The 25980-nt window shown below is 38.1% G+C and overlaps 1 protein-coding gene across 5 annotated transcripts in view; it reads left to right on the top strand.

Moving 5' to 3' along the window:
- The window catches only part of ripk1l (receptor (TNFRSF)-interacting serine-threonine kinase 1, like), a 138181-nt gene that overhangs the window by 57133 nt on the left and 55068 nt on the right, over positions 1 to 25980 (top strand). For all 5 annotated transcript variants that reach the window (XM_072283705.1, XM_072283707.1, XM_072283704.1 and 2 more), the window contains 2 exons: positions 6794 to 6947; positions 12270 to 12407. In XM_072283705.1, coding sequence (XP_072139806.1) covers positions 6794 to 6947; positions 12270 to 12407 — 292 coding nt within the window. The remainder of the gene's footprint in view (positions 1 to 6793; positions 6948 to 12269; positions 12408 to 25980) is intronic.

The raw sequence follows: 25980 nt of genomic DNA, 5'->3' as shown, positions 1-25980 counted from the left end.
TTCCTCGTGTTTGCGAATGTATATGAATAAGTTTTTTTTAGAATTTTCCAACATGAGTGCTGGTCTAGAGCTTGTGTCATATATATGCAACCCAAGGATTACTGGTGTTTTCTAGAGTGCATAACTTTTGATTTTACATATGCAGCTTGATACAGCTTGCTAGTTGAGTATTAGAAGTGGGATCCTTGGCAATTCTGTATCTCTGAATTACTGATGTTCACTTAAAGAAAAGCTTTCTGCAAATGAGCCACGAGCTGTGTTTATTATATCCAGATTGATCAGTTTCATTGGCGAAGATGCATTAGTAAAATCACATTTAGTATTTTAATCAAAATTAGGACACCAAAAATCATATATGATAATTTGATTTTAGATTTTTGTCTAAAAATATTACCAGAACTTGTTAATACCGTTAATAGTAGCAGACTTGTGTTGTAACATTTGGCATATTTTGTTCATTAAGTCTCTTTGTAATGAATTACAAAATGTTTACATTAAGATGATGTCACTGTTAGGTATATTTGATCTTTGGTTTTAGGTGTATTTGCCGGGTGTGTGTGTGTGTGCTGTTATTTGTGTTTGTCTTTTTGTGCATCTCTTTGGGTGGCAGAATGACACAGCAAGTAGTGCTACCACCTCAGTTCCAGCAGACTCTAATTTGCACATTTTCCTTTTGACTATGTGGGTTTCCTCCAGGTGTTCTTGTTTTCTTTCATGTTGCAGAGATGTCTCTTTTTCCCAAATTATTGATAAAGCAGTGTCTGGAAATCATGCCTTTAACTTTTTCCTCTAACCCTCTCTGTACAGCCTATTATCGGTGATTGCCAATAATTTACCAATATCTTGCACTACCTTGTTCCAGTAGTCAAGTGCTATCACTAAGATGGGCTTATTTACTTGAGTATCTATGTGGCATTTGTTATTGTTTTGAGTCTGTGCTGTAGTCTTTCTGCTTATCGGTATTTGATGCAAGACTGTTAAATGATGTATAACCTTAACATATTTGGCTGTCACACCCTCCTTTCCCAATCAACTCTCTTGTTATTTGCAGCATTTGTATACTAGCAAACAGGCAAGTTATGGACAGCCATTCCACCTTCCTCAGAAATTGCGGCAACTAGAAAAAAAAGTAGTCCAAGCACCTAAAGGCACTAACTTTGTACCATCTCAAAAAAACACGAAGAAGGTGACAAGCAGAACTTGGAGCATCTATGCATTTAACTGAGAGCAAGTCCAGGGCATTCTTGCTGTGGGATTGTTTGTTTGCTCCTCAGGGCTTACGTGGGTAATAAGAATCAACCTAACACTCCTTATAACATTGCCTGAATGAGTTTGGAGATCTTTGAATGCACTTTTGATGATCTCTTGTTTGTCTCAGTAACTCATGTCAAGCATTTAATAAATGGCTCAAATATACTGATTTGGAGTACATACTGCCCTCTGTTTTCACATTAACAGCACAGGTGATGTTCTTTTTCTTTTAAACAAAATATTTAAAATATCATATCAAGAAAACTATTTACATGTAGATGCCTGTGGTCTGGTCAGGACTTTTGTTTCTTAAGATAAATTGAATCCAGTCCTTTTGTTGAAGTTAATATACTGTGCTTCCCATTATGTATTTGCTGCAAGCTTTACCTGAGAGAGTAATAATGTCACCAACCTCATTCATATAACATTAATATTTTTATGTTAGATTAGGCAAAAGGGAAGAGCATGACTTTAGCCAGCATATTGCCTATTGGAGCATCACAGGACCTTAAGTCCAGCATTTCTGCATCAACCAAGATGTCAAACTACCTCATTCCATCTGTCTGCAAGTGGTTTGTATCTCTCCTGCTCATGTGTCTTAACTACCTCTTTGACGTTGGCTTTCTATCTGCTTCTATCACCTTTCCAGTCAGTGCATCCCAGATACTTACCAGTCTCAGTGTGTTTTTAAAAAAAAACACTTTCCTCACATACAACAGGAATTCTGCAGATGCTGGAAATTAAAGCAACACATATCAAAGTTGCTGGTGAACGCAGCAGGCCAGGCAGCATCTCTAGGAAGAGGTGCGGTCGACGTTTCAGGCCGAGACCCTTCGTCAGGACTAACTGAAGGAAGAGTGAGTAAGAGATTTGAAAGTTGGAGGGGGAGGGGGAGATCCAAATTGATATTGATATTATGATATTGATAAAATGATGATATCATTTTGGATCTCCCCCTCCCCCTCCAACTTTCAAATCTCTTACTCACCCTTCCTTCAGTTAGTCCTGACGAAGGGTGTCGGCCTGAAACGTCGACCGCACCTCTTCCTAGAGATGCTGCCTGGCCTGCTGCGTTCACCAGCAACTTTCCTCACATAGATACTTACCAGTCTGTGTGTTTTTTAAAAAAAAACAAACAACAACAACGCTTTTCTCACGTAGCTCCTTTAAACTTTCCCCCTGGCACATAATGCTGTGCCCTCTAGTATTTAACATTTCCATCCTGGGAAAAAGACTGACCATCTACCATGTCTATGCTTCTCATAATTTTATCAGATCACTCTCAACCTCCAGTACTCTAGTAAAGATAATCCAAGTTTGACCAACCTTTCCTTGTAGGTAATACTCACTAATATTGGTGAACTTTCTGTGTACCCTTTCCAAACTCTCCACATTCTCCCTGTATTGCACACGATACTCCAAATGTGGCCATACAGCTGCGATAACTTTTATATGCAGTGCCCCAGCCAGTGAAGGCAAGTGTGTCATGTCTTTTTTTTAAACTATCTGTTGCATCCTTTGAGGGAACTATGGATTGTATCTCAAATCTCTGTACATCAATGCTCCTAAAGGTGCTGCCATTTACTATTTACCCTTAACATTTGACCTCCCAAAGTATAATAACTCTCACTTGTCTGAATTAAACTCCATTTGCCATTTCTCTGTCCAAATTCCCAACTGATCTATAATCTTGCTGAATCCTTTGACAACTTTCCTCACTATCCACAACTCCACCAGTTTTTGTATTGCTTGTAGACTTACTAATTATACAACCCTTAGCTTCAAACAGAAATTATGAACAACGAAGGACCCAGGACTGATCCTTGTGGAACACCACTCATTACAGACCTCCAGTCAGAAAAAAAGCCCTCCACCAGTACCCTCTGTCTTCCATGACCAAGTCCCTTTTGTATCTAACATCAATTTACCAAAGACCAACCATATGTGACTTATTCTTCTAGACCAGTGGTCCCCAACCACCAGGCTGCGGACCAGTACCGGGCCGCAGAGCATGTGCTACCGGGCCGCGAGGAAATAAGACGAGTCAGCTGCACCTTTCCTCATTCCCTGTCACGCACTGTTGAACTTGAACATAGGGTTGCCAACTGTCCTGTATTTGCCAGGACATCTCGTATATTGGGCTAAATTGTTTTGTTCTATACGGGACCGCCCTTGTCCCGTATTTCCCCCGCTAAGATAGAGCTTTCCTGTGAAACCTTCCGTGCCAAAATGGCGTGAAATGAAGAAGCTATTACCACTAATTTGAGCGATCCCAGACCCAAAAAATAACCTAACAAATCATACCAAATAACACATAAAACGGAAAATAAATAACACTAACACAAGGGTCCCCAACGTTTTTTGCACTGCGGACCAGTTTCATATTGACGATATTCTTTTGGACTGGCTGACGGCGGGGGTGGGGGGGTGGTATGGTTGCCAACGGACAAGAGTAGCAGTCAAATACGTTGTGTTTACCCAGAGAAAGACTACAATGACCATGAAGCCTTGCGTGGGCACCAGTGCGCATGTGTGACTTGTGCATGCGTGCATGTGCCGATTATTTTTCTACAAATCGTTTCTGGCGATTCTGTTCCGCGGGGGGGGGGGGGGTGTTAATCACGACCAGAATATAGGTGAGAAGTGGCTAATACACTCCATTTCATTTCTAAAAGGGTTTATCTAACGAATTTAATATTAAACACACCGCATATTTTCCTCGCATGAATATAGTGATAAGTCAAATATCAGGGGAGGACAGGGGAGCTTGAAGTAAGTGTTGAATGAACTTCCAGTAGAAGCGGTAGAGGCAGGTTCGATATTATCATTTAAAGAAAAATTGGATAGGTATATGGACAGGAAAGGAATGGAGGATTATGGGCTGAGTGCAGGTCGGTGGGACTAGGTGAGAGTAGCGTTCGGCGCAGACTAGAAGGGCAGAGATGGCCTGTTTCCATGCTGTAATTGTTACATGGTTATATAAGTCAATAGCATCATAACGTTTTAAGTAACGTTTGGATATTAAACATACAGCGCATATTTTCGCCGTATGAACATATAAAATCATTGCAATGCACCAATATCGCTGAATCAGTGGGAGCCCTGGGCTTGTTTTCCTGCAACAAGACGGTCCTATCAAGGCGTGATGGGAGACAGCGATACTCGAACAGGGTTCCTTATGTCCAGTCTATTCCGCAATTTAGTTTTTGTTACATTCATTGCAGAGATATGTTGGAAATGGAAGCAACGTTTTCGGTGCTTCCGTGGCTATCTCAGGATATTGAGCCTTGACTTTGATCCAGAATGCCAGCAGAGATGTTATGTCAAACATACTTTTCAGCCCGCCGTCATTTGCAAGCTTGAGGAGTTGATCTTCTTCCTGTGCTGACATGGATGATGCGCAGGTAATGACTTCGCATGCATAATGGCTCAACAGTGCGCTTGGCAGGGAATGAGGAAAGGTGCAGCTGACACCTATCACCAAATCATATCATTTCCTCGCGCATGCTCTGCGGCCTGGTGTCCGCAGTCCGGTGGTTGGGGACCACTGCACTAACATATAGTAAAAGCAGGAATGATATGATAAATACGCAGCCTATATAAGTAGAAATAATGTATGTACAGTGTAGTCAGGAAGATGATGACAAAACCGACTTGTGGGGAAAAAAATCGGTACGTACGCGCGTGCGCACATCACATGTTCACGTCATGCATGCGCACATAGGTGCCCGCACAAGGCTTCATGGTAGTCTTTTCTGGGGCAAAGTGTCCTGGGATTTGACTGCTTGAACACCGCCTCCCCCCCCCCACCCGTCGGCCGGTCCGCAAGAATATTGTCAATATTAAACCGGTCCGTGGTGCAAAGGGGACCCCTGTTCTAGACCAGCCTTGCCAACTGTCTTACTAAAGTCCATGTGGACAATATCCATTGTTGTTCCTTCATTAGTCATCTTTGTCACTTCCTCAGAAGGTAAAAGTTTGTAAGACCTCACCTTACAAAGCTACACTGCATATGCCATATTTCCATATTTTTCCAGATCGGATCAAATCCTGTCTAAGAATCTTCTCCTGTAGTTTCCCTACTACTGATACATGTCTCACAGGCCTATAATTTCCTGGTTTGTGTCTGTTGCTCTTCTTAAGCAAAGGAGTAACATTAGCTATTCTTTTGGAATCTTACCTCTGGCTAGGGAGAATACAAAGATCTTTGTCAACCCCTTTTTTCCATTTTTCAATAATCTGGGATAAATCGCATCAGGCTGTGGGGGCATAATCATTCATGTTTTTCAAGAGACCTGACATCACACCACCACCTGCTCAATATTAATCTCCCCTAGAATATCCATTTACCCCTCCCTAATCTCACCATCATCCGTGTCTTCCTTGCTGAATACTGATACCAAGTCATCCTTTAGGTACTCACCCACTTTCTCTGGCTCCAGGCATAGATTTACTCATTTGTCCTTGAGTGTTTTGGGATTCTGCTTAATCCTACTTCTTGAGAACACTCCGTGGCCCCTTTTAGCCCTTCTGCAAATTTCTGGGACATGTACTGAGGCAAGAGAAGCTCAAACATCTTCCAGTGACAGGAAAAATTGATGGAAGGAAAAGTTGCATAGACAGCGCAAGACATTCATGAACTACATCAAGGGATGAACAGGCAAAAGTTTTGTAGAGCTTATTAGAACTTCTCAGATTAAAGATAGATATGGAAGATCATGATCGCCCACATCATATGACACAACACATAATAATGATGATTTTGCCCTTCAAGTTCATGGTTTAAGTTCTTGCCATTTTTTTGAATCTTTGGAATCTTTGCCTGCTTCCTTTGTATTCTTCAAGGGCCTTGTCTAAATTTAGCGTGTTAAATATTACATGTGCTTCCTCTTTCTTTTCGACTAAACTTACAATGTCGCTTGTCACCCTTGTCTTTCATCCTTTCATCTACTTAGTCTTTGTCTGATGTGCTGTATGGAAGTTGCATGTTACATTCTGTAGAAAAGATGTTTAAAGATTTTAGGAAAAAGGAACAACTTTTGTTGCTTGTTTTCAGCATGTTAATGTTCTTCGGGAACTTTTCACTCAATTATTAAAAGAAACCCGCTACCTGAATAGTATCAACAGATCATGAATTTGAATATTTAGAATCCATAGGGTAGTGTTTTGTCAAGGATTAAACCAATGGTTATTATAGAAGTGTAATAAGCTCAAGATAGTGTAATGTAGACTGGAAACAATGAAAACCATTCTCCATTTGAAAAATGATCTAAGTGCTAAATATGACTAACAGAAAAAGTCAGAAGTGTAAATGTAGATTGTTCTATATCATCATCAAATTTGGTCTCAGATATTTTAAAAAATCTGCTTAACTATGTTAAGAAGCAATAATAAGAAACAGAATTGGGAAATATGAAGTACCTTGCCTGTACAGCACTTTAAGCCATAAGATATAAGAGCAGAAGTAGGCCATTTGGCCCGTCGAGTCTTCTCTGCAGACATTATGTAGAAGTAACTTTAATTCAGTTTTCCCATTTTGCAGATACAATAGATCGCTTCTTGAAGAAGGTAAAATGATGCATAAATTGAATCATGATCGGGTAATAAAATTGATTGGAGTTATTTTAGAAGATGGAAATTATTCACTTGTCATGGAATTCATGGAGAATGGGAATCTGCTGCAGCTTTTAATGAGTGTAAGTGTATTGTCATGTTGAGAAGGACATATGTCTTGAATATACATTGAAACCATAAGTTATTTACTTAAATATTGGCAGATTATAATACATGCATCGTGTAATATGTAAAGCTGACAGGTAGCATCTGTTACCTAATGATCTACATATTTACCATCTGCCTTTGCAGATGCAGATAACAAGGTAATGACAGATTAGCTGAGTTAAATAGAGGAGGTTCCTATTAGCAAGCAGATAGTTTGAGGACCACATAACATATAACAATTACAGCACAGAAACAGGCCATCTCGGCCCTTCTAGTCTGTGCTGTACTCTTACTCTCACCTAGTTCCACCGACCTGCACTCAGCCCATAACCCTCCATTCCTTTCCTGTCCATATAGCTGTCCAATTTAACTTTAAACGACGACATCGAACCTGCCTCAACCACTTCTGCTGGAAGCTCATTTTACACAGCTACCACTCTGAGTAAAGAAGTTCCCCCTCATGTTACCCCTAAACTTTTGCCCTTTAACTCTCAACTCATGTCCTCTTGTTTGAATCTCCCCCACTCTCAATGGAAAAAGCCTATCCACGTTAACTCTATCTATCCCTCTCATAATTTTAAATACCTCTATCAAGTCCTCCCTCAACCTTCTATGCTCCAAAGAATAAAGACCCAACTTGTTCAACCTTTCTCTGTAATTTAGGTGATGAAACCCAGGTAACATTCTAGTAAATCTTCTCTGTACTCTCTCTAATTTGTTGACATCTTTCCTGTAATTCGGTGACCAAAACTGTACGCAATACTCCAAATGTGGCCTCACCAATGCCTTGTACAATTTCAGCATTACATCCCAACTCCTATACTCAATGCTTTGATTTATAAAGGCCAGCATACCAAAAGTTTTCTTCACCACCGTATCCACATGAGATTCCACCTTCAGGGAACTATGCATTATTATTCCTAGATACCTCTATTCTACTGCATTCTTCAATGCCCTACCATTTACCATGTATGTCCTATTTTGATTAGTCCTACCAAAATGTAGCACCTCACATTTATCAGTATTAAGCTCCCTCTGCCATCTTTCAGCCCGCTCTTCTAACTGGCCTAAATCTCTCTGCAAGCTTTGAAAACCTACTTCATTATCCACAACTCCACCTATCTTAGTATCATCTGCATACTTACTCATCCAATTTACCACCCCATCATCCAGATCATTAATGTATATGACAAATAACATTGGACCCAGTACAGATCCCTGAGGCACACCACTAGTCACCAGCCTCCAATCTGACAAACAGTTATCCACCACCACTCTCTGGTGTCTCCCATCCAGCCACTGCTGAATCCATTTCACTACTTCAATATTAATACCTAACGATTGAACCTTCCTAACCAACCTTCCATGTGGGACCTTGTCAAAGACCTTACTGAAGTCCATATAGACAACATCCACCGCTTTACCCTTGTCAACTTTCCTAGTAACCTCTTCAAAAATTCAATAAGATTTGTCGGACTTTCCGGGGGGCGCTCATGGAGTGAGCTGTATTTGGCGTTGCTCCATCCCCTTTATTTTTTTTTACATGTAACCACTCTTATTTACTTTACCTATACCTACACTAAAGGATCTATACTACAAATATATCTTTGAACTTCGACCTTTACTTACTGAAAATGCATACCGGGGACGAGAAGTTAAAAACGGAAAGGGCTCCGGTGGGAACAGAAAAAAAAAATGGTGATCCTGAAGCATTGAAGGAGGCTCCACTAACTGTTGAAGCAATGAAGAAACTTCTAGAGGATACAATTAATCAAAGACTCGCCGGAATTGAAGGAGTGTTGAAGATGATTCAAGATGATTCTAAATGATTCTAAATTATTCAGACGTGAAATCGATCAACAACAAGCTAGAATCTCGGAACTACACGAAGATGGCCACAAAAGGGATCAAAAAATTGAAGCTCTTGAAAAAAATTTAACTTCGGTAACTCAGCAGTTGGAGCGTTATAAAGCCAAGATTATTGATCTTTAAAATCGCTCTCGACGACAGGATCTGCAAATAATCGGTTTTCCTGAAGACGTTGAGATGGGAGATCCTACTAAATACTTCTCTAAATTGTTAGCAGATGTGTTTGGTTTGGATATATTGGAGGAACCCCCACTGTTAGACCGTGCACACAGTTCTTTACGTTTTAAACCGGCGAAGCTAGCCAAACCGAGGCCAGTCATCATTCGGTTTCACTATGTTCATGTTAAGGAACAAGTGATTAAAGCTGCTCGGCAGACAGAAACAGGTGAATTGATTATGGGGAGCAAGGACATGGCAGACCAATTGAATAATTACTTTGGTTCTGTCTTCACTAAGGAGGACATAAATAATCTTCCAGAAATAGTAGGGGACAGAGGGTCCAGTGAGATGGAGGAACTGAGCGAAATACATGTTAGTAGGGAAGTGGTGTTAGGTAAATTGAAGGGATTGAAGGCAGATAAATCCCCAGGGCCAGATGGTCTGCATCCCAGAGTGCTTAAGGAAGTAGCCCAAGAAATAGTGGATGCATTAGTGATAATTTTTCAAAACTTGTTAGATTCTGGACTAGTTCCTGAGGATTGGAGGGTGGCTAATGTAACTCCACTTTTTAAAAAAAGGAGGGAGAGAGGAACCGGGGAATTATAGACCGGTTAGCCTAACGTCGGTGGTGGGGAAACTGCTGGAGTCAGTTATCAAGGATGTGATAACAGCACATTTGGAAAGCGGTGAAATGATCGGACAAAGTCAGCATGGATTTGTGAAAGGAAAATCATGCCTGACGAATCTCATAGAATTTTTTGAGGATGTAACTAGTAGAGTGGATAGGGGAGAACCAGTGGATGTGGTATATTTGGATTTTCAAAAGGCTTTCGACAAGGTCCCACACAGGAGATTAGTGTGCAAACTTAAAGCACACGGTATTGGGGGTAAGGTATTGGTGTGGGTGGAGAATTGGTTAGCAGACAGGAAGCAAAGAGTGGGAATAAACGGGACCTTTTCAGAATGGCAGGCAGTGACTAGTGGGGTACCGCAAGGCTCAGTGCTGGGACCCCAGTTGTTTACAATATATATTGATGACTTGGATGAGGGAATTAAATGCAGCATCTCCAAGTTTGCGGATGACATGAAGCTGGGCGGCAGTGTTAGCTGTGAGGAGGATGCTAAGAGGATGCAGGGTGACTTGGATAGGTTGGGTGAGTGGGCAAATTCATGGCAGATGCAATTTAATGTGGATAAATGTGAAGTTATCCACTTTGGTGGCAAAAATAGGAAAACAGATTATTATCTGAATGGTGGCCGATTAGGAAAAGGGGAGGTGCAATGAGACCTGGGTGTCATTATACACCAGTCATTGAAAGTGGGCATGCAGGTACAGCAGGCGGTGAAAAAGGCGAATGGTATGCTGGCATTTATAGCGAGAGGATTCGAGTACAGGAGCAGGGAGGTACTACTGCAGTTGTACAAGGCCTTGGTGAGACCACACCTGGAGTATTGTGTGCAGTTTTGGTCCCCTAATCTGAGGAAAGACATCCTTGCCATAGAAGGAGTACAAAGAAGGTTCACCAGATTGATTCCTGGGATGGCAGGACTTTCATATGAAGAAAGACCGGATGAACTGGGCTTGTACTCGTTGGAATTTAGAAGATTGAGGGGGGATCTGATTGAAACGTATAAGATCCTAAAGGGATTGGACAGGCTAGATGCAGGAAGATTGTTCCCGATGTTGGGGAAGTCCAGAACGAGCGGCCACAGTTAGAGGATAGAGGGGAAGCCTTTTAGGACCGAGATTAGGAAAAACTTCTTCACACAGAGAGTGGTGAATCTGTGGAATTCTCTGCCACAGGAAACAGTTGAGGCCAGTTCATTGGCTATATTTAAGAGGGAGTTAAATATGGCCCTTGTGGCTACAGGGGTCAGGGGGTAGGGAGGGAAGGCTGGTACAGGGTTCTGAGTTGGATGATCAGCCATGATCATAATGAATGGCGGTGCAGGCTCGAAGGGCCGAATGGCCTACTCCTGCACCTATTTTCTATGTTTCTGTCAGAGCCCCTGCTATTTCCACACTGACTTCCCTCAAGGTCCTAGGGAATATTCTGTCAGGACCCAGAGACTTATCCACCTTTATATTCCTTAAAAGTCCAGCGCTTTCTCCTCTTTAATCATCATAGTTTCCATAACTTCCCTACCTCTTTCCCTTATCTTACACTTTTCAATATCCTTCTCCTTAGTGAATACCAAAGAAAAGAAATTGTTCAGAATCTCCCCCATCTCTTTTGGCTCCACACATAGCTGTCCACTCTGATTCTCTAAGGGACCAATTTTATCCCTCACTATCCTTTTGCTATTAATATAACGGTAGAAACCCTTGGGATTTATTTTCACCTTACTTGGCAAGGCAGCCTCATACCTTCTTTTAGCTTTTCTAATTTCTTTCTTAAGATGCTTTTTACACTCTTTATATTTCTCAAGCACCTCATTTACTCCATGCTGCCTATATTTATTGTAGCTATCTCTCTTTTTCTGATCCAAGTTTCCAATATCCCTTGAAAACCATGGCTCTCTCAAACTTTTAACCTTTCCTTTCAACCTAACAGGAACATAAAGATTCTGTACTCTCAAAATTTCATCTTTAAGTGACCTCCATTTCTCTATTACATTCTTCCCATAAAACAAACAGGACTAGAGGGAATGGAAGAAAATGACATGATTTAAAAGAAGAAAAAGTTTCATACAGAGAATGGCCTGGAAAGATGGTGAAAATGGAGGTAGTCAGAGCTTTTAGAGGGAATCTGCCTAAGCATTTAAGTGGAAAGTGGGAAAATGGGTTGAATGTCATCTAGTTTGCTGCACTTCTGGGAGGATCAGTGCTTCTACTGGTGCAAGTTGAGTGGGAAGGGTCAGTGCTTCTGGTGCATTCTGTAGGGTTTCCTGTTTTGCAGATGTCTGTGAAGAGTAAGAACTTCAGGTTGTATACTGTATACATTTTCTGTTATTAAAATGAACCTTTGAAATAAACTGCACGTCTGAGTAATATTTTCTCCTGAACACCAGCTTTATTGGAATCTATAGATTGATTATACACCAACACTTGGATTTTTATCAAATTATATTCTTGACTTTTTTCAGTCCATTCTTAGGGCTTAAAATATATATAATTAAAATGGAATAAAATAGCAGAAGCACCCACGATTCACCAAGGCAGCAACTTAGTAGCATTTAGAAAAATGCAAAGTTTGAGGATATGTCTCAGATCCAATTACAGATTAATATTTTGCAGCATGCTGAACCATTTGCTTGTTATTTTCTAGGTTGCTATTCCATTGTCTGTAAAAGGAAGAATAATCCTTGAAATCATAGAAGGGATGGCTTATTTACATGACATGAATATTGTGCACAAAGACCTCAAGCCAGAAAATATCTTGGTTGATGCAGATTATCACATAAAGGTAAAAAGCTAAGTTAGCATGTTCTGATGTTCTAATGTATGACCTGAAACATTAACTATATCTCTCTCACTGACACTGCCTGATCTGCTGAATGCTCCCTGCGTTTTCTGAAGCAACACACACAAATGCTGGAGGAACTGAGCTGGCCAGGCAGCATCTATGGAAATGAGTGAACAGTAGATTTTTCGTGCTGAGACCCTTCACCAAGTCTCGGCTTGAAACGTCGACTGTTTACTCTTTTCCACAGATGTTACCTGACCTGCTGAGTTCCTCCAGTATTTTGTGTGTGTTGCTTGAATTTCCAGCATCTGCAGATCTTCTCGTGTTTGTGATTTCCCAGCATTTTCCGTTTTTATTACAAATCAAGCAAAAAGTAGCCATGAAATAATTTGTTTTAATGATGTTAATTACTTATAATATTCACTTGAACTCAAGCTTTGTTTTGAAGTTGGGTAACAGGAATTTTTATATATTATTCTGAGAGGCAGCTGCTGTCTCAGTTTGACTTTACAATTGAATTTTGTGATAGTGCAGCAAGACCTCAAGCCGAGGTTATATGCTGATATTGCACATAATCTAGGGTTAAAAACGTAGGTTTTATGCTCACTCTGCATGTTGAGTGGTTGATCTTTTTTTTAATGGGTTCTTTTGGAGTTTCTTTGTTTCATGTCTGTCTGTGGGAAGGTTGTATAGTGAATCCATACTTTGATAATGTATGTACCTTGAAGATTGTTTGAACTTTGGAATGAAACCTAAACTCACAACCTCCTGACTCAGCGAAAGTGATTGAGAAAAAAATATTGGAAGAACTTTGGAATTTGCTTTGATTGCTCTTCCCATTTCTATCTTGATTAGCTAGATAAGTGGGCCAAATATTGGTAAATGGCTTTCAGTTCTGATGTGTGAAATGTTACTTTTAGGGCGTCAAATTAGGGTAGGACTTGTACAGTGAATGTTTGGGCCTTTGGGACTGTTGTGAATGGAAGGACCTACAAGTACAGGTATGTAGTTCGCTGAAGTAGCATCACGGGTAGACAGGATGGTAAAGAAGGCATTTGGCACACTTACCTTCATCAGTCAGGGCACTGAGTATAGGAACTGAACCTTATTGCAGCCTGACAGCACATTGGTAATTGTGTACAGTTTTGTTGCCTGTTTTAGGAAAGACATCATTAAATTGGAAATTGTGCAGAGAAGATTTATAAGAATGCTACCAGGACTCGAAAGCCTAAGTTACAGAGAGAGATCAGTTAGTCTAAGCCTTTATTCCTTCGAAGGTAGGAGATTTGATAGTGACCTTATAGAGGTGTATAAAATCATGAAGCATTTAGATACAGTGGCATGCAAAGGTTCGGGCACCCCGGTCAAAATTTCTGTTACTGTGAACAACTAAGCGAGTAAAAGAGGAACTGATTTCCAAAAGGCATAACGTTAAGGATGACACATTTCTTTAATATTTTAAGCAAGAAAAGTTTTATTTCCATCTTTTACAGTTTCAAAATAAAAAAGGGAAAGGGCCCGAAGCAAAAGTTTGGGCACCCTGCATGGTCAGTAACACCCCCTTTGGCAAGTATCACAGCTTGTAAACGCTTTTTGTAGCCAGCTAAGAGGCTTTCAATTCTTGTTTGGGGGATTTTCACCCATTCTTCCTTGCAAAAGGCTTCTAGTTCTGTGAGATTCTTGGGCCATCTTGCATGCACTGCTCTTTTGAGGTCTATCTTTGCTCATACCTTTGCTCATTGCAGCCAAAAAGTTCTATTTTAACTTCATCAGTCCACAGGACTTGTTTCCAAAATGCATCAGGCTTGTTTAGATGTTCCTTTGAACCTTTTGAATAGAATAAAAGGGTGCAGAATTTCATGAAAAGAACCCCCTCCAACTGTTAAGCACGGGGGTGGATCGATCGTGCTTTGGGCTTGTGTTGCTGCCAGTGGCACGGGGAATATTTCACTTGTAGAGGGAAGGATGAATTCAATTAAATACCAGCAAATTCTGGAAGCAAACATCACACCGTCTGTTAAAAAAAAAGCCGAAGATCCAAAGAGGTTGGCTTCTACAACAAGATAATGACCCTAAACACACCTCAAATTCCACAATGGACTACCTCAAGAGGCGTAAGCTGAAGGTTTTGCCATGGTCCTCACAGTCCCCTGACCTAAACATCATCAAGAATCTGTGGATAGACCTCAAAAGAGCAGTGTATGCAAGACGGCCCAAGAATCTCTAAGAACTAGAAGGAAGCCTTTTGCAAGGAAGAATGGGTGAAAATCGCCCAAACAAGAATTGAAAGACTCTTCTTTCTTTTCAAATCTTTTTATTGTTATATAAAAAAATAACATGAGTACATTGAAGTAACAACAGTTACAATGTCTCAAAAGACATTATCTTAAAGATTGAAAAAAGTTTTTGTGATAACAGAAAAAAACACACTAAGCAGAATAGTGAGAAAAAAAAAGAACCTATTAGGTGTACAACCCTGGAGTCATGCGTCATATAAAAAGCTTCTAAAAATAAACATCGAATTGCCAGCAAGAGAAGAAAATATACTAAATAAATTTACAATTAGATCATGGAAAAATTCTATCAATTAACTCAAATGATAATAACAAGCAAATGAGGCCCATCTTCTCTCAAAATCAGATAAAGGTTCAAAGGTTCGACTTCTAATTTTCTCCAAACTAAGACATAGCATTACTTGAGAGAACCATTGTGACAAAGTGGGACCTGATGTATCCTTCCACTTCAACAAAATGGCCCTCCTAGCTATCAATGTAACAAATACAATAACATGTTGGTAGACACAGAAATACCATGAATATTTTGAGGAATTATTCCAAAAAGCACTGTTAATTTACTAGGTTGTAGATTAATTTTAAGTGCTTTAGAGATTGTTGAAAAAACTGACTTCCAGAACTGTTCCAATATAGAACAAGACCAAAACATATGTGTCAGTGTAGGTATCTCAGTTTTACATCTATCACAATGATTATCAACATTAGAAACGATTTTAGAAAGTCTCTCCTTGGTCAAATGATAATGATGTACAATTTTAAATTGAATCAATGAATGGCTAGCACAAATTGAAGAAGAGTTAACCAACTTCAAAATCCGCATCCAATCCTCCGTCATAAAAGTCAAATTAAGTTCCTTTTCCCAATCCTGTTTAATCTTAGATAAAGGCTGCTTATCCCATTGTAATAATAAATTATAAATTCTTCCAATAGAACCCTTGATCAAACGATTCATACTCATAATAGTATCTAACGTGTCAGCCTCCAATATGTAAGGAAAATTTACTTAAATATTTTTGTAAAAAATGTCTAACTTGAAGGTATTGCAGAAAGTGTGAGTATGAAAGAGAATATTTATCAATTAATTGTTCAAAAGACATCAATCTATCTTCTTTAAATAAGTCCAAAAAAGAATGAATACCTTTATTTTTCCAAAGTAAGAAAATTGGATCACTCAAAGAAGGCTTAAAAAAGTAATTTTGATAAATTAAACTACAAAGTTTAAATTTTTTAAGATTAAAAAAAATTGAGGAACTGGAGCCAAATTTGTAAAGAATACTTAATCACAGGATATAGATTTAAATTAACAACTTTAGCTAATTGCATAGGTAAACCAGCTCCCAATAACGAGGTTAAATAAAACTGTTCTACAACTTTCAGTTCCAGGTCTACCCAAACTGGCCGATCACTCTTATCAACCCAGTATAACCAAAAAGACATGTATCGCACATTAACAGCCCAATAATACATTCTTAGATTAGGCAAAGCAAGGCCTCCATCCTTTTTCAATTTTTGAAAGTGATATTTACTAATTCTTGGTCTTTTATTATTCCAAAAAAAAGATAAAATAATAGAATCAATCTGATCAAAAAACTTCCTAGTCAAAAAAACAGCAATGTTCTGAAATAAATATAAAAATTTTGGTAAAATCATCATTTTAGCTATATGAATACGACCAACAAGTGAAAATGTAAGTGGACTGCATCTACTAAATAAATACTTCATAGAGTCTACTAAAGGAACAAAATTGGCTTTATAAAGATCCTTACATTTTTTAGTAATTATAATACCTAAATATCTAAAAGAATCTGTGACTTTAAAAAGAGTATTATCATATATAGAGACAGAATCATTTAAAGGAAACAATTCACTTTTACTAAAATTTATTTTATATCCTGAAAAACCTCCAAATTCATTAAATAATTTTAGCAAGGCAGGAATAGATTTGTCAGGGTTAGATATATAAACCAATAAATCATCAGCATAAAGAGAGATCTTATGCATGGTCTCATTCACAAAAATCCCATGGATATTTTTAGCCTCACGAAGAACAATCGCAAGGGGTTCTAATATTAAGTTAAACAACAAAGGACAATGGACAGCCTTGCCTTGTTCCCCGTGAAAGCTGAAAAAAAAGAGACCTACAATTGTTAGTGACAATAGTAGCAACAGGGGCTTTATATATCATTTTAATCCAATTATTAAAATTAGCACCAAAGCCAAATTTCACTAAAACATTCAATAAATATTTCCATTCGACTCGATCGAACGCTTTGTCAGCATCCAAAGATACAACATATTGTGGAGTTTTAAAACAAGATGAATATATAATGTTAAATAGTCTCCGAACATTTGAAAAAGAATAGCAACCCTTTATAAAGCCTGTTTGATCTTTAAAAATAATTTTACAAAAAATATTCTCCAACTGATTGGCCATTATCTTTGACAGAATCTTAGCGTCGACATTCAGTAATGAAATAGGTCTATATGAAGCACAGTCAGTAGGATCTTTATCTTATTTTAAGAATTAAAGAAATAGAAGCCTCATAAAGAGTAGAGGTTAAGTCATCTTTCACAAAAGAATCTTTAAGCATTTCCAACATATACAGAGAAAGCAACTTTCCAAATTTTTTAATAAAATTCTACAAGATAGCCATCAAGTCTCGGGGATTTACCAGATTGCATTGAAAAAATAGCTTTATGAATTTCGGCTTCAGTGATTTGAGCATCAAGAGTTTTTTGATCCTCAGCCGAGATTTTAGGAAAAACAATCTTTCGTAAAAAAAGCATTCGTTTTAGAGGAATCTAATGGACATTGAGATTTATAAAGTTCAGCATAAAAATCTTGAAAAATCTTATTAATTTCTTCATATTCCTGAGCCAAGGTACCATCTTTCTTACGAATTTTCATGATTTGCCTTTTGGCTGCAGCCATTTTTAATTGAGATGCAAGCAGTTTATTATTTTTATCTCCAAACATATAAAATTGGCTCTTTAACTTAAGCAAATATCCTTCGGTGGGATGAGTTAATAACAGGTTATATTGTGATTGAAGTTCTGCCCTTAGTTTAAATAAATCAGTATTGGGGGAAATTGCTTAGATAGTATCTAAATCTTTAATTTGTTTTGAAATTCTATCTAATTCTGCTTTAGTCTGTTTTTCAAGTTTAGCTGAATAAGAAATAATCTGACCACGTAAAAATGCTTTAAATGTATCCCATAGAATTAATTTAGACATACCCCCTATATCATTAAAAAGAAAAAAATTCTTTTATCTGGGTTTCAATGAAACTGACAAAGTCAGAGTTTTGCAATAATGTCTGAGACATGCGCCAAGGTGGGCGGACAAGAATGACATTATCAAATTCAAAAGACACACTCAGAGGCACATGATCAGGTGTAGCAATAGCGTCATATTCGCAAGTTTTAACACTAGGCAAGAAGCGGGGATCGATTACCTCGAATATTTTTTATAAACATGTGAGAAGAAAGAACATTCTCTATTATTGGGATGAAGATACCTCCACAAATCAATCAACCCAAAATCAATCAAAAAGGAATTAATAAATCACACGGATTGATTTGGAAGTCGCTGATTGGTTGAGCTCTTATCAATCATAGGATTTAAGCAGCAGTTAAAATCCCCGCCCATTATCAGCATATATTCATTTAAATCAGGCAGTAAAGCAAATACTTTTTTAAAAAAAGAAGGATCATCTAAGTTAAGACCAAAACAACTTTTCTGTTACAGATCGTTCCTTTAACAATTAAAAATCTACCATTAGAATCTGATTCAGTATCCTCTTGAATAAATATATTAGGTTTAATAAAAATAGACATGTCTTTTCTTTTACTCTGAGAAGTAGAGTGGAATTGCAAACCATTCCACCATCCAAAAAATCTGTTTTGAACTGCCCTGATATGTGTCTCTTGAGCAAAAATTATATCAGGTTAGAATCGGTTAATAATTTTAAAAGTCTTTTTTTCGTTTAATAGGATGATTCCAACCATGTACATTCCAACTTATTATATTAATCTGTTTAAATACCATACTATAATTTTATTCTACTTTATACATGTGCAGAGCACATACCAATACAAGATGATCAAAAATGGCGGTGATGAAGAATACAACCACATAAAAAACACGCAAAAAACACGCATGCTCCGGAACCACCCAATGGGAAAAAACTCCTAACTCTAAACCCACCCACCCACACCCGGAAGCCTGAAAAAGGCAAGCGATCTACGATAGAGTTCAAAGCTTCTGACCACTCTGTCTGTGTTTTCTTTCCCTCCCCCCAGTTAGTAAAAAAAGTAGTGTGACCTTGTAAAAAAAAAAGTCTCAGCAAAAAAAGGTATTTACATTCCATCAACTAATAAACAAGAAGGAACCAAAATAACGTTATCTCTTAGAGAGAAAAACCAGCGCCATCTTTAAGTTTAATATTAATTTCCTAAAAAAGCTTTAAATTCAATTATAAAACGTTATAATAAAATGAAAAAAAATTAATAGTATATTTGCCCCAGCTGAATTTTCAAAAGGACTGATTAATAATATCATAAGTAATTAAACCCTCCCAAATATATATATTAAAAGCCCTATTAGTAGGAAAAAACTACCAATTAGCTGATTTAAAAAAAAAAGAAACAAACCAAGTATTAAATTAAAGGAACAAATCCCCTTATCATCTTCTCTCAGTCGAATGTTCAGATGATCATTTAGACAGTCATACTTGAGCCATAAATCTTCTTTCCAAAGGAAAACCAACAATATGTAATAATGAACAACTCTCCTTGTCTTCTTTAATTAGTCTCTCAATGAAATATACAAATGACCTTCATAAATCTTCTTTCCAAAATGCGAATAATATACAGATAGCCAAACAGCCTTTCAGATAGTTCATTCAGCGGCGGCGTCAGTAACAGCGGCGGGTATAGCCTGAACAAAGTCCACTGCAGCTTTTGGATCAAAAAAAAGTATGAGGAGGAGAATTAGCAGGAAAATCTTTAATTCTTGTTGGATACCTCAGAGAAGGAAACAGTTATTTATCATATGCTTGTTTCATTACCAGGGCAAATTTTGATCTTTGTTCCATTATCTCCCTTGGATAATCTTCGTAAAAGCGGAGCTCAGATTCCATAAATCTAAAAACTCTCTGTTTTCTTGCCTTATTTGATCTTTAATTTTAAAGTGATGAAAGCAAACCAGAACAGATCTTGGTTTACTAGAATCCTTCAACTTCGAAGTAAATGCCCTGTGTGCCCTTTCTATAGCAGGCGGCTTTGATAGAATGATAGGAAGTAAAGTGTGGAAAAGCTTACCAAAGTAGGCAGTTAAATCTCCATCTTCAGCTCCTCCTTGCAGCCCAACAATTCATATATTCTTTTGGCGAGACCTAGTTTCCAGGTCTATAATCTTATTTTGATATCTTTCCAAGTGAGTTGTAGCTTCAGACAACTTTTGCTTAGTTACCTTCAATTCCTCTTCATGTGTAATAACTTGAGTTTCCAGATCTTTAGGTTTTCCTAGCAATGACTTCATTTCATTACTATTCTTTTCCAGTTGGTCTTTAATTGATCCATTCTGATCCTTAATTGAATTCAGTGTCCGAACGATATCTTCAGCCCACGATGGCATTTCATCAGATCTTTCCTTTTGCATCTTTCCTTTCCCATTACCTTTATCACTAGGTTCAGGTAAATTCTTCCCACTTCTCATAGACATAGACATATTGTTCCCCCTCAAGAATCAGCAAATAAAAATTTTAAATTCAAAGTTTAATCTAGGGGGAGAGAAAGAAAACTAAGAGCAGCACAAAATTACTGCTACTCCATTTGCAGACAGGGGAGGTCCTCAAGAATTGAAAGACTCTTAGCTGGCTACAGAAAGCATTTACAAGCTGTGATACTTGCCAAAGGGGATGTTACTAAGTACTGCCCAAACTTTTGCTTTGGGCCTGTTTCCTTTTTTGTTATTTTGAAACTGTAAAAGATGGAAATAAAAGTTTTCTTAAAATATTAAAGAAATGTGTCATCTTTAACTTTACACCTTTTGGAAATCAGTTTATCTTTTACTCGCTTAGCTATTCACAGTAACAGAAATTTTGACCAGGGTGCCCAAACTTCTGCATGCCACTGTATGGTGAACACACTTTTTCACTGGGAAGGAGAGTTAAAAACTAAAGGGCATAGGGCTCTTGTGAAAGTTTTATAAATGAATTGAGAGGCAACATTTTCAAGCAGAAAATAGTGAATAAATGAAATAAAGTGGTTGAGGCAGGTACAGGAATAACAAATAAGAGACATTTATATAAGTGCATGGATAGGAGGGGCCAAATACAGGCAAATGGTGGGTACTATGGTCAAACTGGATAAGTTTGGCTGAAGGACCTGCTTCCATGTGACTGTGACTATGAGTATGCGCTCAAGAGATTTCTAATTGGGGATAGATCTTTTCCTGATTAGACTAGATCATTCAGTGGAATGATGTCAGACCATTCCCACAGCCCCTCCAGGGTGCTGAGAGGAGGAGAGCTAGAAGGTTTGGCTGTATGTGTACATAATACGCATTGAGGCAGACAACTATGTCCTAATATAGGCAGATTGAGCAAGTGACGAAGAAAGCACATGATCCTGTGTGTAGAGTTAAAAAAGAAAGTTTATGTTGAGTGTCTATAAAACATGTTCAGCTGCGGCTAGGTTAGTGTGCCCAGTTCTTGTAACTACATTGCGGAAGGACATGAAGGTGTCGGAAATGGAATAAGATTAGTAGAATAGTCGTGGGAATATGAAAGAGTAATGTAGGAAAGTTAGGATTTTTGGGAAAGAGAAACTGGGCTATGATTTGAGACCAGTATTCCTGATCGTGAAGAATCCGGACACTGGAGAAAAAGACAAACTCTTCCTATTGGTAGAATGGTTGAGAACCAGAGGACATGGGTTAAGATTCAGGTTCTGGAAGAGAACCCAAATGAAATGTGAGGAAGAAGTTCCTCATGCAGACGGTGGTCCTGATCTAGAGTTCATTATCAGGTATAGAGCCACACGGTACAAACCTGGGATTGGGGCTGACTGGATTGCTCTTACATCATGAGTCAGTGAGGCAAACAGCTACCTCCTGGGCTGTCCCTGTGTTTGTGAGGAGATGCTGAACATTCATTCTCCTCCTGCACCATGCAGTCAGTAGCCTGGGAACTTAGGGATGGCCTGCTGTGGAACCTTTAAATAAAACCAGGTGCTGAAGGTTGGGTCAAGCCAAATAACATCAGCATTGCAATTGTTTAGAGCAGAAAGACTTGCCAGTGCTGGGTTCCTTTAATTCTGGACTTCATAAATCATAGCATTGAGTGCAGGAGTTGAGATGGTATGCTGAAGTTCTATAAGACATTGATGAGCCCAAATTTAACGTATTGTGTGTAGTTCTGGTTACCTGCCTATAAGAAGGATATCAATAAGACTGAAAGAGTGCAGAGAAAATTTACAAGGATATTTCCAGAGCTTGAGCACCTGAGTTATAGGGAAAGGTTGAATGGATTGGAACTTTATTCCCTAGAGTGTAGGAGAATGAGCAGAGAGAGAGTTGTGCAAAATTATGAGGGGTATAATTACGGTATTAACATGCAAGCTTTTTCCTCCACGGTTGGATGAGACTTGAACTAGAGGTCACAGGTTTACGGTGAAAGGTGAAATGTTAAAGGGGAACCTGACCGGAACTACTTCACTCTGAGGGTGGTGCAAGTATGAAATGAGTTGCCAGTCAAAGTGGTAGATGTGGGTTCAATTACAACATTTAAGAGAAGTTTGGATAGATACATAGATAAGAGGGGTGTGGAGGGCTATTGTCTGGGTGTGGGTAAGTAGGACTAGGTAGGAAAACAGATCTACGTGGATTAGATGGGTCTGTTTCTGTGACTTTATAAATACCTATTCCTTAATTTTATTTTTATTTGGATAAGGAATTCACAAATATCATGTACTTTTTTCACACATATAACCTTTTCCATTTTTTTATATGTATAAAACTACAATTACTTATACATTCTTAAGTACACATTGAGGTGATATAAAAGGAAAATAAACATTTAAATAGATAATTATGTACTGTGGTAAATCTAACCTATTAGGCTAAGTAATGGAATTAGTTGTTAAGAAAAATGGTAATAATAGTTTCCATATAACCCTTCCGGACCATTTCCACTGGTCCAAAATGTTGTATATAAGCCTATGTATCAACCATTGTAGGTGTTTATATCCTAATTTGTTCATGCTTGCTCCTGCCCGCAGACATAATTATCCAATCCCTACGTACTTATTTACTTAATCTTTTCATTTTTTTATCCCTTTCCCAAATCTTTCCCTTTACTTGTGTTAATTCTCTATTTTCCAAAAGAAAACAAAAAAAACAAACATTTAAACTAGGGGTGCTTACATTAGCAATATTACTGTGTTGATGAGAAGAGCAGTATAAATCATAAGGAGAGTCATCTAAAGTCTGCTCGCATTGGGGTTATATATTCAATCCATTTATTCCAGATTTGATAAAATTTTTCTTTTTGAGTTCTCAGGGAGTAAGTCAACTTTTCCATTTTAAATATTTCCAAGATAATTTCGTACCAATCTTCTAATGTAGGTGGTATTGGATTTAGCCATTTTCTAGTGATTGATTTCTTACTTGCCGCTAAGAGGGCCTGCAGCAACTTTATATCTTCCTTCTGTTCAAGAAACAATACATGCCCCAAATAGAGCGTCTTAAAGTTCAGAGGTATCTGGGACCTAAGTATCTTAACTAATGTTCTATGAATACCTTCCCAAAATAGACTTAATTTAGGGCAATCCCAAAAAATATGAAAATGATTTGCCTCCTTGGAGCCGCACCTTCTCCAACACATCACATTTGTATCTTTATATTTTTCCTGTTTTTCCAACAATGTTCTCTCCAAGTCAAAGAATTAGTCGAGGACCATTGAAAGCTGCAGATTTTCTCCCAAGCCTCCTCTGAAAGTACCAACCCCGCTTCTTTCTCCCACTTCTCTTTAATATACAGTGTATTTACATTTTTAGCATGGGAGAGTGCATTATATAATCGAGAAACTGATTTACTAGGTATTGAACTGCAAGCCGAATTCAGAATCTTGAAAAATTCTAATTCTACTGTTGATAGGTCTGTATATCTACAACTCTGGTTAACATAGTTTCGTACTTGAAGGTACCTAAAAAAGTCATTATGTTCTAGGCCATGTTTGTCCTGCAGGATTTGGAAACTTTGTAATACTCTTTTATCTATAAATGAGAGGTAGGTTGTAAGACCTTTCTTTATCCATAGCTCAAATCTTTTATCTCCTCTGTTGGGAAGGAATTCGGTATCATATGCACACCATCTAAAGAGTTTTAACATGTTATTAATTCCACATGAATTAACCACCTTCTGCCATACTTTTAATGTAAGATTTATCCAAGCGTTTTTAAGTTTTTCCAACTGGGCCATCAATCCTTTGTCAGCTATTGAGGCCTGAAGAGGAAAACTGTCAACTAATCCAAATTCTATTTCCTTCCATCTAGCCTTATATCCCTATTACACCAATATAACAGAGGGGTTATCTGTGAGGCATAAAAATAATTTCTCAGCCAAGGAAGAACCATACCTCCTCCTTCCTTCCCTAACTGTAAGGTGTTATATCGAATTCTAGGTTTCTTTCCTTGCCAAATGAAGCGGGAAATCCATTTGTCCCATTCCCTGAATTGATTATTATCCACCTCCACCGGTAAAGTACGGAAAAGATACAATAACCGAGGAAGAATATTCATTTTTATAGTATTTATCCTTGAATTTAAACTTAAAAAGCGGATAAGATTCCATCTATGCATATCTGCTTTTATCTCTGAGATTAATGGCCCATAATTTACCTGTGACAGTGTTGAAAGATCCTTCGGCAGGGTTATTCCTAAATATTTTAATGATTTAGCTTCCCACTTAAGATCATATGTATCCTGCAATTTTTTGGATGGTGTATAATTTAGGGACATAACCTGCGTTTTCTTTACATTTATAACCTGATATTTTCCCAAAGTCATCCAACAGTGTAAACAATCCTATAAATGATTTTTCTGGTTCACTCAGATAGACCAAAACATCATCTGCGAATAACGCCACTTTCTGTTCAATCCCTGCCACCTTGATACCTTTTACGATTTCGCTCTGTCTTATTAGTTGGGCAAGCGGTTCAATATATAGCGCAAAAAGGAGAGGAGAAATTGGGCATCCCTGTCTAGTGCCTCTCTCTAAGATGAAGGAGTCAGAGAGGTCCCCATTTATCTTAATTCGGGCTGTAGGGCTGTCATATACAGTCTGAATTACTTTAATAAACTTTTCTTGAAAGCCGAATCTTCCTAACACTCTGTATAGGAATGCCCAACTAACCGAATCAAAAGCTTTCTCAGCGTCCAATCCTACTACCATTGTCTCTGTCTCGTTCTTATTAACTTGTTCTAATATGTGCAGAGTTCTCCTTATGTTGTCCTGTGTTTGTCTTTGTTGAATAAATCCAGTCTGGTCTAAGTGGATTAGGCCAGGTAAAAGCTTTTCCAATCTGCGCGCTAATATAGATGTAAATAGTTTGTAATCTAAATTAAGAACACTAATTGGCCGATAATTGCCACATTCTAGTTTATCTTTACCCTCTTTAGGAATAACTGATATAATCGCTTCTCTCCAGGAAGGTGGAGTTTCTCCTCTCTGCAAGATCCAATTAAAGGTGTTAAGTAGTAATGGGGCTAACTGTGTCTTCAGGGACTTGTACCACTCTGAGGTAAACCCATCAGAACCCGGGGACTTTCCAGCCTTTAACCTAGAGATGGCCACGTTCAGTTCTTTGACAGTTACTGGTTCTAATAAACTTTCATTTTGTAAATCTGTAAGTTTAGGTAGATCTAAAAAATTCAATACACTGTCTATATAGGGCTCATTGGGGGCCTGGGGTTGGGAGTACAGCTCTCGATAATATGTTTCAAAACTCTCTTGAATTTTCCCTATTGTACTCTCCACAAGCTTTGTCTTTGGATTCTTTATTTTATGAATTGTATTGTCTGCTTGTTGTTTTCGTAATTTATATGCTAATAATCTAGCTGATTTACCTCCTACTTCAAAATTCTTTTGTCTCAGGTAAAGAAAATTTCTTTGAGTTTCCAACGTATAAATATCGTCAATTTCACTTTGCAATTTCCTAATTTCCTGTTTTCGATTTGAATTACTTTTGTTGCTATCTACAACTTGAAGTTGTTTT

The sequence above is a fragment of the Mobula birostris genome, chromosome 19 (assembly GCF_030028105.1).
Source record: "Mobula birostris isolate sMobBir1 chromosome 19, sMobBir1.hap1, whole genome shotgun sequence".
Classification (NCBI taxonomy): Eukaryota; Metazoa; Chordata; class Chondrichthyes; order Myliobatiformes; family Myliobatidae; genus Mobula; species Mobula birostris.
This window is presented reverse-complemented; position numbering and strand designations above follow the sequence as displayed.